The sequence below is a fragment of the Schistocerca cancellata genome, chromosome 2 (genome assembly GCF_023864275.1).
Source record: "Schistocerca cancellata isolate TAMUIC-IGC-003103 chromosome 2, iqSchCanc2.1, whole genome shotgun sequence".
Lineage (NCBI taxonomy): Eukaryota > Metazoa > Arthropoda > Insecta > Orthoptera > Acrididae > Schistocerca > Schistocerca cancellata.
This window is the reverse complement of record NC_064627.1, coordinates 176,027,630-176,044,063: the sequence shown is the minus strand read 5'-3', so window position 1 is coordinate 176,044,063 and position 16,434 is coordinate 176,027,630. Positions and strand designations below refer to the sequence as shown.

Genomic DNA, 16,434 nt, shown 5'->3' with positions numbered 1-16,434 from the left:
AGGAAACAAGAAAGGTTTTATTCATTTGAAAACAACACTGATATACTACTTTTCAATATAGTCTCTTCACAACTTCAACTAATTAGTTACATCCTCCCGCAGTTCTGCATCATCGTCAAAGCATTGTGTTGCGAGCCAGGTCTTAATCTTTGAAAACAGATGGTAGTCACTGGGTCATTGTGAAACAGTAATTTTTTTGACTCTTCTCATAAACTTTTGCAACCAGTTCATGAGTCACAATGCTTGCTCGTCCACCGTGCTCTTCATTATGAACATTAATTTGGCCACATTTAAATGTAATGAACCATGGGCAGACTCCACCTTCAACGATTATGTTACTTTTGTACACTTCACAAAGTTGCCGATAAATTTCAATCAGTTTATATTGTTTTGCCAACAAAAACCTCATTACTGAGAGCACCTAACAACTTGCACTGCAAGATTTTCGATTGCAGACAGTTCAAAACTTTTATTGTGAAATAACGGGAAATGAGATGAACCTCATGTTAGCATGGCTGGATACTGATTGAACAGACAAATGCTCAGATAACAGTATGACTGTGTTACCCCCACACATTGTTGCTGCAGGCAAAAATGTAATCTACTTTCTGAATAGCCCTTGTATTAATGTACATGTTTATTACCTTTTTTTTTTTTTTTTCCAGGACATCTTGAAAAGAAACGTTTTTGTCTACAAGGGTAGAATACTTCTGGATGCAAGTGAGGTTATTGATGTGCCTGATGGAAAAGGTGAGTTTTCTTTTTTCAGATAAGAAATATTTGAATGATATCTATTTATATTTCAGTGAAGAGTAAATTGTTACCTTTATCTGTCATAAGCACAGTAGCCATTGGAAAGTACATTAATAATTAACAATCATTAAACTACTGTAAAGTATATTTGCTTCCTAAATTAAATTTGACATGGTAAATTGGCCAGGAGAGCTGCTACCTTGAGAGAAGCTGCTGGCTTCTCAGATAGATTTGTGCAACATTTAGAGGGATATCTCAGGTGAAAATGTTGATATGCTTCAGTAGATGATGATGATGATGAGAATGGAATGCATGAAGTATGCACAGATAGGTTAAAGTCAGAAGAACATTGGAATCACATAGTATTTTGGGGCCATGACTTCTACCTTTGTAGTCTATGGAGATGCCACCTCCTTTTACCATACTCTGCCCTTGTGTGCTAATATTATTCACTTTTTATGTCATCCTGAGTGTTGTCATTGTCATAATATGCTACTCTGGCTACATATGAAGAATGCAAATTAGATTTATGACATTTTGTCACTTTCAGAAAGGAACAATCACCATACAACCCAAATGGGTCTCAAATGATGTTTCGGAGTTTTTATGACTTGTTGGTCACACACCGAATGAGGTGGTACAATGGTTAGAACACTGAACTTATGTTCAGGAGAATGAAGGTTCAAAATCCCAACCGACTATCCATATTTAGGCCTTTCCATTGTTTTTCCAACTCACTTAAGGTAAATGCTAGGATGAATCCCTTCAAAAGGAAATGATTTACTTCCTTCCCTATCTAAGCATTTGCCCTCTTTCCAATGACCTTGTCTGTTGGTGGGATCTTAGACACCAGTCTTCCTTTTTATTTAGGGTGTTCTCGGTATGTAGTGAATATCCAGTTAAGGTCATTGATCTAATTTGTAATAGATCCCTGTCTTGCATTATATTAAAAAGTGACCTTTTCCTTTGTAGTAGTGAGAATAGAGAGCTAGTTGTCAAATTTCTGTTTCTGATTGCTTTATGTAGCCAATGCAATAATTGTCTGTGTATCTGTATGCAGTAATATTGTAATAACCATTTCCTGCTGATATAAGCAGAACATATAACTATATTTTACCTTGTCTGTCAGTATTGTACTTGCAAGTGAATTACCACACACAGCTGTACTACATCTCATTTATTTCATTCCCTGTCAACAAACATGGAAATCATGTCTTGTTATTTTCTAAAAGCATTCCATAACATTAGAAGGGAAACTTGGAGAATAATTTGCACACATTTTCAACTTTCATGTATTGGCCTGGGAGACTCAAGTGATTAGAGTGGGTAATACAGATGCAGAATTGTGTGAAATTGTTCGAAATGCGTTATCTGAAAATTATCTTGAGCAGTTAATCAAAGAATTGACTTGCGAAGATAATATGTGGATCTCATGGTGACAAACAGACCTGAACTTTCTACTTAGTTAGCCGAGATCAAGAAATCAGTGGTCATAAAGCCATTAAAGCTTCATTTAATGGCATTAAACAGGAATATAAAGAGAGGCAGGAAGAGCAACAGAAAACGGATCTCAGATTTCCTAAGTAGTCGAACTGAAAATTTCACCTCCAGCACTGATAATACTGAGTATCAATGGACAAAGTTTTGGAATATAGTACAATATACATTAGATGAGTCTGTGCTGAGCAAAGTTCAGCAATCCCATGTACATAGAGTATGTGAAATAACTTGCTCCTCTTCTAGCAGAAGTATGAGGTAGGTTGCTGGAGGAGTGAAGTGTTCATAAAGAGTGGTAAAAATTGCAGGTCATTCTCGTCTTTGAGAAGGGTTGCCAAACAAATGCACAAAGCTGTGTAGACATATATCTTTGATGTTGGTTTGTAGTAGAATTTTGGAACACATTTTATGCTCGAGTATTAACGACATTTCTGGAAACCGAAAATCTCCCCTGCAGGAGTCAGCATGGGTTTCAGAAACAACAATCCCTGGTCTCCAGGTGTTTGATACAGTTTTGCAATGTTTCCAAATGAACAAAATACAAGCATAAGAACTCTCAGACCAGCTGTGTGATTGGATGGAACAGTTTCTAGAGAATGGAACACAGCCTATTATTCCCAACGAAGAGCAGTCTTTAGATGTAAAAATAACTTCAGCCATAGTCCGTGGGAGTGTTATAGGACCATTACTTTTTACAATATATACACTGCCAGGAAAAAAAATAGTAAGTACTACCTTTTAGAGGTTTCCACTTCACTCAAGATATGATTTTTTCCAGATTTTTGTGGATGATACTGTTATATAATGAGAACTCTCAATGTTTGAAAATTGGTACCTCAACACCGCTTGTGCTACTGATCTGTAAATGTAATTATTTCATTTGCTCCATATGCATTGTTGCAACAATAAATGTTGCACCAAAACTCAGGAAGACCTGCAGAATATGCTTGGTGCACGGCTTGGCAATTGATTCTGGACATAAACAAATTTAATAGGAAGCGCCATTATTGGATGATATCACGATTGCAGAACAATCAGTGGAAGCAGTTATATCCATAAAAAAATCTAGGAGTATGCATACAAAGTGATTTAAAATGGAATGATCACATAAAACTATTCACAAGTAAAGGAGATCCAGATGATTCATTGGAAGAATCCTCAGGAATCGGTCCATCCACACATCTACAGTAATTACACAATTGATAAATATGAGACTAAACTTCTGACTTGTACTTATCTCCAGAAGATGAAATGTTTAGTACTGCCGATAGATATGCCTAAAAGTAAAAATGATGACATAATCCTAGCTTTTAGAACTATTAATTCTTTTCTCAGGGAAGAGAGTGGGGCAGACTGGGGAAGGTTAAAAAAAAGAGGAGTTGAGAGAGACTCACCTGTAATGAGGACTCACCATAAGTCAGTCTCTGTCATCCTGGGGTTTGGGTTTGAAGAATCGTATTCACCCCTTGTGTCTCTACATTACATCCATATGGCTACTCTGAAAATCACACTTAGTGCCTGGCAGAGGGTTCATCGAACAACCTTCAAACTAATTCCCTATTATTTCAGTCTGGAATAGCACAACTGCTACGTTTGTAGGTTTGAATCCTGCCACGGGCATGGATGTGTGTGATGTTCTTAGGTTACTTAGGTTTAAGTAGTTTTAAGTTCTAGGGGAGTGATGACCTCCCATAGTTATCAGATCCATTTGAACCATTCTATTATTCCATCTCGAACAGTGCAGAGTAAAAGCAAACACCTACATCTGTCCATATGAGCTCTGATTTTCCTTATTTTATTGTGATGATCATTTCTCCCTGAATAGGTTGGCATCAGCAAAGAGTTTTGACATTCAGAGGAGGAAGTTGGTGATTGAAATTTTGTGAGAAGATCCCTCCACAAGGAAAAACACCTTTCTTTTGATGATGTTCACCCCAAATCCTGTATCATGTCCATGACATTCTCTCCCCTATTTCTTAGTAATGCAAAATGCGCTGTTCTTCTTTGAACTTTCTTGATGTATTCCATTAATCCTATTTGGTAAGGATCTCACAATGCACAACAGTACTGCAAAATAGGATGAACAAGCATAGTGTAGGCAGTCTCTTTTAGTAGATCTGTTGCATCTTCTAAGTCTCCCAGTAAAATACAGTCCTTGGTTCACCTTCCTCAAAATATTTTCTGTGTGTTATTATCAGTTGAAGTTATTCATAACTTTAATTCATAGATATATACTTGAATTTACAGCCTCTAGATTTGATTGATATAACATGTAATTGAAGTTTAATGGTTTCCTTTTAGCACTCATCTGGATGACCTCACACTTTTCATTATTTAGGGTTAGTTGCCAATTTTTGTACCATATAGATATCTACATTATTTTGCAATTCGTTTTGGTGTTCTGATGACTTTACTAGATGATAAACAACAGCATCATCTGCAAACAATCTAAGACAGCTGCTCAGGTTGTCTGATAAACCATTTGTGTAGACAATGAGCAGCAGAGGGCCTATAAAATTACCTTTTGAAATGCCAGAAATCAGTTCTGTTTTACTCAGTGATGTTCTGTCACTTACTACAAACTGCGACTTCTCTGACAGGAAATCCTGAATCCAGTTGCATAACTGAAACGGTATTCCATAAGCACACAATTTCATTACAAGCCAGTTGTACGGTACAATGTCAAAATCTAGAAATATGGAATCAATTTGAAATCCATTGTTGATAGCACACAACACCTTGTGTAAGTAAAGGGCTAGTTGGTGTTTCATAAGAATGATGTTTTCTAAATCTGTCTTTGACTGTGTGTCAGTTGACTGTTGTCGCCAAGGTAACTCATAATGTTCGAACACAACGTATGTTCCAAAATCCTGCTGCTATTGATGTTAATAATATGGATGTATAATTTAATGGATTACTCCTATTGCCTTTTTTGAATATTGGTGTGACCTGTGCAATTTTCCAGTCTTTTTGTTCGGATCTTTTGTCGAGCAAATGGGGCTGTATAGGATTGTGAAGTATGGAGCTATTGCATCAGTGTAGCCTCTGGAGCAAATGAGGGCTGACGAGGAATGATTTTTTTTCCAAATCCTGTAATACCTCAAGGGCTTATTAGACTATTTGTCCACTCGCAAAAAAGGTGGTGTCATTCTGTGGCATAAACATTGTCAGTTTCCTGTCTGAAATTTCGAAGGGTAAAGATTTTTCAAGGTTGCACAGATCCAAGAAAGAATCAGCTCTGACCTTGTGTAGTAATCATTCTGGTATTCTCAGGAAGTGAATTAGGAAAACTGCAAAAGTTCATCTTGAACTAACTGGACTGTTGCATATTCTTGGAAGACTGTGATCAGATTTGATTACAGTATTGCCAGACATAGTGAAATTAGCATGAAATCTATTTCAGGTGGTGTTCATACACTTGTCTGAAATTATTATGGCATAGCTTTCTGATTTTCAACTGCATATCTCCATATCTGGATTTGACACAATGTTCCCCCGAGAAACTATTATGTATTGATCTTGCATTTTTTTGTAGTTGTAATAATTAGTAAACTATTGATGTACAAGGTGTACAACTTGCTTCCGATAGGTGGTGACAACGGTAAGTAGTGGTCGAAAGAAACAGATCACAGACATCACGCAGTTAGCTTGGACTCAGTCAACATAACCTCATTCTAACATTAGTCGATTTGTGTCTGCATCATGAAGTTGTTCTAGATCAAAAATGTCAGTTTACAAGCCTAATTCTCATTTGTGGGAGGTGTTACTGTTTTGTTTCCATATGAAGAAAACAGCAGCTGAGTCTCATCAAATGCTCTCATGTACGTATGGTAAGGACGCTATTAGTGAAAAAACGTGTCGTGAGTGGTTTCAAAGCTTCAAGAACGGTGATTTTAATGTCGTAGACTGGCATAGCGGTGGAAGAGGGAATGTTTCCAAAGATGCAGAATTGGAGACATTGCTGAGTAAACACCCACGTCGTACTCAAGAAAAACTGGCACGATTAATGGGAGTGACACAGCAAGCCATTTCAAAACGTCTCAAGGCTAGGGGCATGATTCAGAAAGAAGGAACTTGGGTCCTATGTGAGCTGAAACAAAGAGACATTGAACAGTCTTTGTGTGTTTGTGAACAGTTGCTTCAGAGGCAAAAACTGAAGGGATTTCTGAATCACATTGTGACGGGGGACAAAAAATGGGTTCATTACAATAACCCTAAACACAAAAAATCATAGGGATATCCCAGCCATACATCCACGTCAACGGCCTAACCGTATATTCATGGCTCCAAGATCGTGCTCTACATTTGGTGGGACCAGCTCGGCATTGTGTACTATGTGGTGCTAAAACCAAGTGAAACAATCACAGGTGCTCGTTATCGAACACAATAAATGTGTCTGAGCTGAGCATTAAAAGACAAATGGCCGCAATACAGCGAGAGGCACGATAAAGTGATTTTGCAGCACGACAATGCTCGACCCCACGTTGCAAAAGAGGTCAAAGCGTACTTGGAAATGTTAAAATGGAAAGTCCTTGACTATCAACTGTTTAGATCAATGGCGCCTGGCCTGGCTGACCAACACTTCCGATCTCATGAAGAAGTCACAGATTGGATCGATTTGTGGATCGCTTCAAAAGGTGAACAATTTTTTCGATGCGGGATTCATACACTGCCTGAAAGATGAGAGAAAGTAGTGGCCAACGATGGAAAATACTTTGGATGATACATGCGTAACCAATTTGTTTCATTAAACCCTCAGATGTTGAGGAGAAAATGGCGGAAGCAAAGTTCTACACTTTGTAACATGAACTGAAAATGTGCAGTTCACTTAAAGGTATACTGCTGGTACTTTATGCTGTTTGTAATGTGAAATAAATGTAGCTGAAGTACTGTACTGTGAATTTACAGATCCTCAGCTGGGAATAGCAGTGAGACACTGTGTACGAATAGTCTGCTCGGGTCGGGAGAGAGGGCTTGTTTTCGCATGCCGTTCGGCAGCTGAGAAGACACGCTGGCTGCAGGCTCTTGCAGAAGAACGTCGCCTTGTAGATAAGGATGCTCGTGAAGGGCTGGAGTTCGCACCAGCTGCCCGACAACTTGCCAGGATGGCTGCTCGCTGCCAACGACGTCGGCCACCGAGCAAACCACGAGGTACGTGCACATAATGTACCAGAGATATTGTTTCTTTGTTTTATTTATGATATAGTATTTGCATATAGCTGCATTTTGATAAATATCATAATGTGGCTCTTCCACTTCATTCTCTGGGTCCTTTCAGTGATATACCAATAGCAAATATTTTGCCTCATTGCTTAAAAAACGTTGCCAATCATCTGTTGATTTTGTGTATTAGCAAATAATTGTTAGTTTTAATCATGAGATGCTAAAACTCTGTAAAGTTGCATTTAAGGCTCTGAATTTTGGTGTTTTTTTGTTCTGTGGCTGTATGCTAAAAAGATTAGTTATATTCTACTGCCTTAACAGTTGTATGTTGAAAGTAAAAATAAATCAGACTTAAATTTAAAACCTCAAAACATTGCAGCTCATTGTGAGCAGCATCCATTTCTGACACACATTTAATGAATACAAGAATGAATAACGGAAGAGTTTTGTAAACTGAGTTGAAAATAATGAAGGCAACATTTAGAATAAACACATTGAAAATGATAAATTGACAAGAAATTCTTGATACAGAAAAGATGTTTTAGAAGACATAGTGTAATTGTAAGATATTTATCTAATGCCAAGTGTGATTGTATTCTACCATTTCTGAGCACTATATTTTTGACTTATCCGAAATAAACGATAATTTTGTATCTGTATTATTTTCTAGGGAAGAGTTACAAGCGTGATTCTTCACACCCTGTGAATAACCTTGATGCAAGTCATCACAACCTATCCTCATCAACAAGTCACAGTTCAAGTAATTCGCTAGGCCGAAAAATGGGCACCTGGTTTACCTTTGGTAGCAGCAAGAAAGGTCGTGCTACACACCACCCATCATGAAAAAGAACTCAAATGGTGCTGTAATATAGTGAATTTGTGTATGAAAAGGAGTTTCATGTGGAGGCGGACATACATGATGTCTGTATTTATATTGGATATTGTGAAGCGTTTCCGCATATAAGGTAATGCATGTCATGTAAGTCTCGTGGTAGAGAAGGAGCAGTTAAAGTGAACCAAATATTTTGGTTATTCTGTTGTTACATAATCTTTTTTGTATGAGTGGTTGGTGCATGAAATTTGGAATGAGCTGGCCTAAACTTCATACAGGAAGATGTTAGTGATAAGCAGCACAATAAAGAAGACTGATTATAGCCTTCCTCAAAACCTAAATTTTGTTAAGAATCAGTTTGCTGCAAAAGCAGTTGTAAGTTTGAGGAAATTTGTAGGAGTATGCTAACTGTAAACAAAAACTGTTTCAGAGTGTTGTAATTAATTTATAAGAAATGGAGAATTGGCTCACAGGAAAGAAGAGACATTAGAATTTCATTATATTGTTAACCAATTCAAAGATTTAATCAATTTTCAAACACTGCTTGCATTTATAGCAATTTCCAGACTAAGTTGAAACCATGCCGTGCTATTTCTAAAGCACTGGACATACTTTTGTTACAAGGTGACCTGAAACGTTGTATGTTTAACACAGGTTTATAGCTCCTAATTTTTTATATGTATTCAGTAAGGAAGAGAAAATGAGCATGTATGAAATGTTTGATGATATTATGGACAGAGATTTTGTTTTTAATATGGTTGTTTACTTGAGAAGGCTTGTGCCTTAAAACATTCAAATTATGTTATTTGATGCTGCACACACACACAAATGTATCTGGTGCTTTCTTTATTTCTTACAAATAATGCTTAGCAGGTTATTCAGTATTTCTGATATGCTGTTCATTGCTGTTCATAGGGAATGCTGTACTTATGAGTACAACCATAGCTGACTAATTCATATGTCTGCATTTTTATGTCTCTAGTCATCTCCACAGCTTTAATCAGTTTCAAGATGAGAAGTGGTATATCCCTGTTCAGTGACTAACATGAGGAACACAAATTAATAATGCTTGGTTCATGAGGGCTCATAATAATGATTCATGCACATTTCTACTCTTTACAAACATATTGAAGAAAACAAATGAACAGGAATGCAAAAGATGACAAAATGAGGCTACTAGTTGTGCCTTACTTATCTCAGTTGTATTTAACAAATGCAGCTGGGTGAAGAATAAACTTTACAGCTGTGAAACTTTACAACTTCATATTGATCGTTTCTAATGGTTAATAGTTTGGGTCATGTCTTGAACTGATATAACAGGGACTGATTTTCTTCCTTCAGAAGTATTTCATTAGTCATTTAGTATTAAGGAAAATGTGTGGCATATTGTATCAGATTTTACACGAACTCTGGAGTATGTACTCTGCAAAGGTCACTTTTACCATTAAGACAGTTTGTTGTGTAAATATGCCCATGCATTCCATACATCCAAAGTTATACGTGGTCACCATAGTCATCTCCATTTTTGCATCATTGTAGGAGGTTTTCAGTCTCTTCCACTGTGTCAGACCATTGAAACAATTAGACAGGTAAAGATTAATGTTGTTCCGCTACTGTTGAAAAGACTTCATTCATAACGCACACAGCTAAATTATTACTAGCAAAACAGTAATCATGCTTGGTAGGGCAGTTGCATTAGTCATGCCAGTATTTCAGTGTTTTATTCAAAGCTGTTTGTATTTGTACTATGGTGTATGGTTCCTCAGTCGCATTGTGGACTTTGTGTTTCATTGCCAGAATGTACAGATAAACTGTAATGGCAGCTTATGTGCTTATCATAATGAGTGATACGCAGCCTGAACTGGTGGTGTTAATTGTTGTATACCACTGTCTACATTTTCAGTTTGAAAATAAGAGAGTTTCCAAATGAATTTCTGGTGGTACCTCAGTGGAATCAGTTCATCTTGAATCAATAGTAAACTTTTACAACATTCAGAAGTGTTTTAAGACCTTTGTGTGTAGTACATGTGTAATGTACTATAACTGTCACTCTGACGAGCTAAGAGGGCAATAATTTGGACTGCATTTCAGATTGAGTCTGGTAGGTTAAATGTTTAAATGCTAGTGTTGAAATAATGTCAAATAGATAAAGTTTGCAAATGGAATCGGTATTTGTTGTTACAGAATCGAAATATGTTTTCAGGTGCATTCTGATGAAATCTGTTGTTATTGTCATTAAGGGCATTGCATATTTTGTGATTTTGGTAGCTTTGTGACAGGATATAGGCTACAAGCATACTATCCACTAATTTGTGGTTTTTAATGTAGGTGTAGTCTACCTATTAATTGCTTTTGAATTTTGTTTTTCATTTGAGTCTCATCAGGTCCAAATTACTTGTATTGTTATTTTGATTCATTGAAACAACTAAATAGCCTAACAAAGAAAAATTTTAAAATTGTGCTACACTTTGAATTTGCTGTGTAAAAGAAAATGAACTGATATGTTTGAAATATAATACTGATCAAGAAACCTAGCAGTCTACAAAATAATTGTGGGTTGCGCATATTTCTTATTTATGTTACTGTTGATCGGCAGCAAATAATTGGAGTATCACTAAATACCAACACCTTTTATTATGATATTACACAACTACACTGTAACCTTAACCAACAATGTTAAATACTTTAAATTTTGAATTCTTAACGTGTTAACCACATATTTATATAGTTGTTGTCGAATGTTGTGCTAAGTATTTTCTATGGATTCCAAACCATTATTTTCTGCGGATTCCAAACTATCACAATACTTTAAGCAAATAGATTGCAAAAGTAAATAAAAAGGCACAAAGTGGTAACTTCTGTGTACCATAGTCTTCAATAAATGCTGTGCTTACTGATAATCAGTGTATATGTCATGTACAGTATCAGAGGATGCAGATAGTCTTACAGTACTTCCATACTTGTTGTATGAAAGAAGCATCCTGTGTCACTTTCATACAAAAATCATGTGCCCCAAACAAGTATATGTGTCTCTTCTGGTTAACATATTAAATACAAATAAAAACTTATATATGACTAGTGGTGGTAGTATTATTGATGAGGCTAAGTCAAAAAGTGAATTCCCTAAAAAGAAGACATTTGTTTCAGTACCAATTTTTTTAAAATTATTATTTATAGTCTTTCCATTTTAAGCTCAGACTTGCCATCTTTGGATGAAACAGCAATTATCTGAACATGAAGAAACATGTATGGAAAAGTTCTTTTTAATTTTTTATAACATAGTGATGAGTCACCTGCCAACTTTTGGCTCATGAAAATGGAAATAAGCTCAGTATTGTATGGCAGATGCTTGAATAACTTCTTTAATGAATTACTAAGGGGGCTGCATGATGCTCAACACGCAGGGCACATTTTTGGGAGAAGTGGTACTCAGATCCCTGGTCTTGTGTAATGAAATGGGACCCAAATAAAGGTGTTTTGTAGTTTTACTTTTTGACTCACCCTCACAATAATTTATGTACAATAAATGCTTGACATTCAGAATTGTTCATTTTTGAAAGAAGTGATAAATGTAAATATGAAGCATTGAATGATAGAATTGCCTTTCCATGTGTTCTCATTGTTATGTTTTGGAGAACAGCTGAAATTTAATGTATCACTTTAGTCTCTTGATGTTTCATGACGCAAAGAACTCTCTAACTAACTTGTAACTTATTTTTATATCACAATGCTATGAGATGATACACTAAGTGTACAAACATCCATAAAAATGCAATTTTATTATTTCCTGTGTTATGTGGCATGGTGTATTGACCAATATTTTGAAGTAGCTTCACAGTGCAAAATGTTAGAGCTTGTTTCAAGGCAATGAAAAGTTAATTTTTCTTGAGTTCTACTTGGCAAATGTTGTCACACAGCTCTGCAAAATATGGTATGCATCATTGAATTTTTGTGGGCATTGCCTTAATAAACAAACTGCTACAAGCCCTAACTTCATTATCACTAGAAAATCAGGAAAATCCAGTTTCAGGTTGCATCCTAAGCTGCATATTATTGTCACTGCAGGTTGCAGAATGCTATGTTTCATACTCTTCCACTGAAATCCAGAAAGGAAGTCTGAGACCACACTGGAGATTACAGTGAAAGTGAAGAAATAGTTTTCAGTTAGTGAAAAAGTTGTTTGTTTACTGGAATGAATTGGTCATAAATGAGGCACTCAACATTGATGATAAAATATGCTGTGCATGAATCTGTCAACGTAAAGCATAAATACTAGTGTGGCACCGTCAAGCTAGAGTCATCTATTCACTAAACATCTTGTCAGTGTGAATATAGGATGAAGTGAAGAGTCAAACAGTGAATGTTGCCAAAATGTCCCGTGGCTCAGACTAGACAATCTGGAATAACCTACATGCCGCAGAAATAATTTAAGAAGCAAACAGCTCCCTAAATAATTTCTGATGAATCATACGTTGAAAGCAGTAGAGTACACACACACACACATCTGTGTGTGTGTGTGTGTGTGTGTGTGTGTGTGTGTATTTGCACGTGCTCCTCTCTCGGTTGGGAAGCACAATGGGGAAGGGCTTTCTTTATGCAAATGGCAGGAGGAGGTGTGGGGATTTATACCTTTCATTTCACCAGGCCTTACATGAGCACTTAATAGGAGGTTGAATGTGACTTAACGGTAAGGCACTCGCACTCGCAGGGAGACTAAACCTCACTGGTTACTGACAGGTGATGGAAGCGACTGTGCAGAACTGTTCAAAAGTAGGCCGTTTGTTTACATGTTGCTCATTACAACTATTTCCTTTTCCCTACAAGCGAGTTGCAAGTATTGGTTTAGTATGAACTCCAACAGAAAATAAGAAATATATTGGAATGAAAGAAAGGAGTTCCCCCTCCATAAGTGTTTCTTAGCCATCTGAAGAGTCGAAGTTAACAATATTTTGTTTTATATAGGTAGTGGGAAAGATTGCTATTGCAGCAAAGTATCACCTCGAATCACAACAGAGTTTTTGTTACGACCTATGTATGTAAAATGCTTATTTGTAGTCTATACCCTGCTCAGAGTTGATCAACGGGGATAGACTAGGACTGAGTTTTGACATGTGCCTTCAGACGAGATTTACAGCAGTCAATCCCTTTTTCATGATTGGCTCTTTATTTCTTTCTTACTTTTCTAGCCAGTGGCTTCTGCTCTTTATGCTGCATTGTTTTTACACAGTTATTAAGACCTTGGAAGAAATTTTTGATCATATACGAGCTTTCGGGGCCAGTGGCTCCTTATTCTGGCAGAAGGATTGAAAGAGGAGGAGGAAGGGTGAAGGAAAAGGGGGAAAAGACTGGTGATGATGTTTAGAAAAGGGGTAGAGTATGGAAAAGTCATCGAGAACACCAGACCAAGGGAGACTTACTGGACGGGATTAGAAAGAAAATCTAATACTGTCCACTAAGTCTCCCCTGACCCAGGGTTCTGAATGACTTTTCCGAACTGTATCCCTTTTCCTAAATCTTGTCAGTTCTTTTCCTTCACCCCTCTTCCTTTGTCTTCAACCCTTCTCCCAGAAGAAGTAGAAAAGAAGGCGTCACTGCCTCTGAAATCTTGCATACGTAATGCCAAATGTGTGTGTTCTGTCACCATTTGGTGAGTAGATATTTTATCTATCTGATTAAATTCTACATACACACTGATATGTGCACCATTCAGCTCTTACAGATTCTAAGGCCTGAAATGTTGCTCTGCAGTAGTTCTGGAGCAGATGAACTGGTAGTAACAAAAATTATACTTAAAGGCTGCTTATCATCATAAAGTTAGAATTTTTAGACATTTACTTCAACTGCAGTTCAATCTTTAATGATTCTCACATATTTGAAATTCCAGCAAGCTTCAGTAAGATAACTGTATAATATTGGAATGTCATACACTAATAAATTGAAGTGAAAATGCAAATTTTTATGAAAAGGTAGGGAGAGATTGATGTAATCACAGAAACCTCTTAAAAATGTCATATCCTGTATCATATGTCATTTGTTGAGAATTATGGTTAAGGAAAAAAGGAAGATAGCCACCTATTCTGAATTCTGCATAGAGAGGTCCTTCATACAAAATTATTGGTTAGGATGTACCTTCAGGGGGTGAAAGTTTTTATTTCTGCTGAGAGAAACGTATAAAAGTAGACAAAACTATATTACTTCCCACATCAGGGAGGAAAGAGTGATAGGTTGTGGAAGGTTAGAAAGGAAGTGCAAGTGACTCAGAACTCTGGATGAGAAGCATCCATCCTTTATATGTGTTTATCAGCAGCACAAAAAATTTTGTGTCTTAGTACCGACCAGCAATTATGTTACACAGTTGTATAATATGTTCTACTTTTGCCTGTTTTTAGCCTTGAATACTTCTAGTTCTGAAAGGCAGAACTAAAGTTATCCTCTACTTATTGCAATCTGCCTTTCTTCTTGTATTTGTGTTAAATGTTTTTCTTTTGGGCAGCTTTTTATTAGATAGAAAGTTCATATCACATTTCCTATATTAAATTTGGCAGCTATTTAGTTATGTCAATCAACAGATTTTTGTGAGGACATAAAATATTGAACATTGTCAGTCCCACGATGGACAGTTTGTGAATTTCCCAAGTAAATCACTTTTCTACACATAACATAACTAACAAGTGCACATGTATTGTTATTTTAAGAACCGTGCTATGCAACTAATTTCCTTTGTGAAGACATTTTAGTGTGAAGTTCGTATATTTAGAATGGCCTGTCTCTGCAGAATATTCTAGATTTGAAATTATAAATAGCAGTGGCCAAAATGTTTTAATTTTAAACCATTAGCTCCCTTATTCTTGCATGACTTGAACTATACGTTGTTCACTTAGTATCTCGGGCAGTACACATTGTATTATTACGTATATAAGTTTTTATTTGTGGGACATCCACAACTGTTTTGCAACATGTTGATGATACTGAGCCTGTCACAGTTGTAAAATATTTTGTTGACCAAAGTCTTGCACAACAGAAGTTGCTATACACTACCACGGTTTTGGGGACTCAGCCCCATCATCAGTTGTATCTGAAATCTAGCAGTGAAAGGACGTCATGTCCATGTCCTAACAAGTCGCAGGCAAACATCTACCATAGGTGGACCATCAAATAACATCCCAAATTGTGGCTTTGAAGACATCACGAACTATGTATGCTTGGATCAACTGCTGCCCTCTCAGGCTTGCAGAGGTAACACAACAACTGAACAGGAATGCAGCTGGGTGAAGAATAAACTTTACAGCTGTGAAACTTTACAACATTCTTAGTGTGCATGAAATGAAATTGCCAATGTCCTTTGAAATTGGACTATTCTGTGTGGCTTACAAACCTCTGTCACAAGGAATACAAACCCACTTTCTGTGCATTCATCAGTGACAGAATAACTAAAAGCAGTTTGGTCAGTATCATTGCCATAATATATGTGGAGTTAAATGTCACTCCTGAATGTCACAAAAAAAGTGTAATCCCATAAAATGTATTTTCCCTGTGCAACTCATTCTTATCATCTTTGGATACAAGCACAGTCCAATTTGTAATGACAACCAAATAAAGATATAATTTGTAATGACAACTAAATAAAGATAGGAATATCTACATGCAAATGTCAAACTGACAGATGTACATGAAATCTGTTTGTATAATAGCTTTTAAACACCTGATATGTCATTGGGTGAAGAAATAAAGAGGGAAATGAAGCTGGAAATGGGATTGTAGAACCTGACAAATAGAGGAACACAACAGACACGACAAGAAGCCAACTGTGAAAAGTCAGAAACATATCTTTTGATTCCCCTCTTACTCAGCTCATTGAACTTGAGTTTTGAGTGGAATTTTTTCTCTCTCTATTTGATTGTTAAGTAATAAAATTTGCAAAGAGGTGAGGTTAATCTTAAGAGTGTGATTTTTTCTTGGCACTCCATTGGAGAAGACACTGTTTCTTAGAAAGGAACATTCTTATTTTGCCAAGCAAATTATTGATGCATTAAACACTGCTGTTCTCTCTTCACTCAAAGGTTCGTGCTCTTATTAGTATGAATTATTTTTTCCCCTCTTGTAAATTGTGCCCATGTGGTAATTAAAGCAATAAAGCTTCAAAAAATATTATTATTCAAAGTGTGAGAAACAAGATATGAAAGAAAGGT

At 36.5% G+C, this 16,434-nt stretch overlaps 1 protein-coding gene across 1 annotated transcript in view; it reads left to right on the top strand.

Annotated features, from left to right (window-relative positions):
- LOC126152233 (spermatogenesis-associated protein 13) overlaps positions 1–12,236 on the top strand; it is a 142,888-nt gene extending 130,652 nt beyond the window's left edge. Inside the window, exons 17-19 of the mRNA XM_049915994.1 lie at positions 666–750; positions 7,159–7,401; positions 8,084–12,236. Coding sequence (XP_049771951.1) covers positions 666–750; positions 7,159–7,401; positions 8,084–8,256 — 501 coding nt within the window. The 3' untranslated portion in view covers positions 8,257–12,236. The remainder of the gene's footprint in view (positions 1–665; positions 751–7,158; positions 7,402–8,083) is intronic.
- Positions 12,237–16,434: the final 4,198 nt, after the last annotated feature.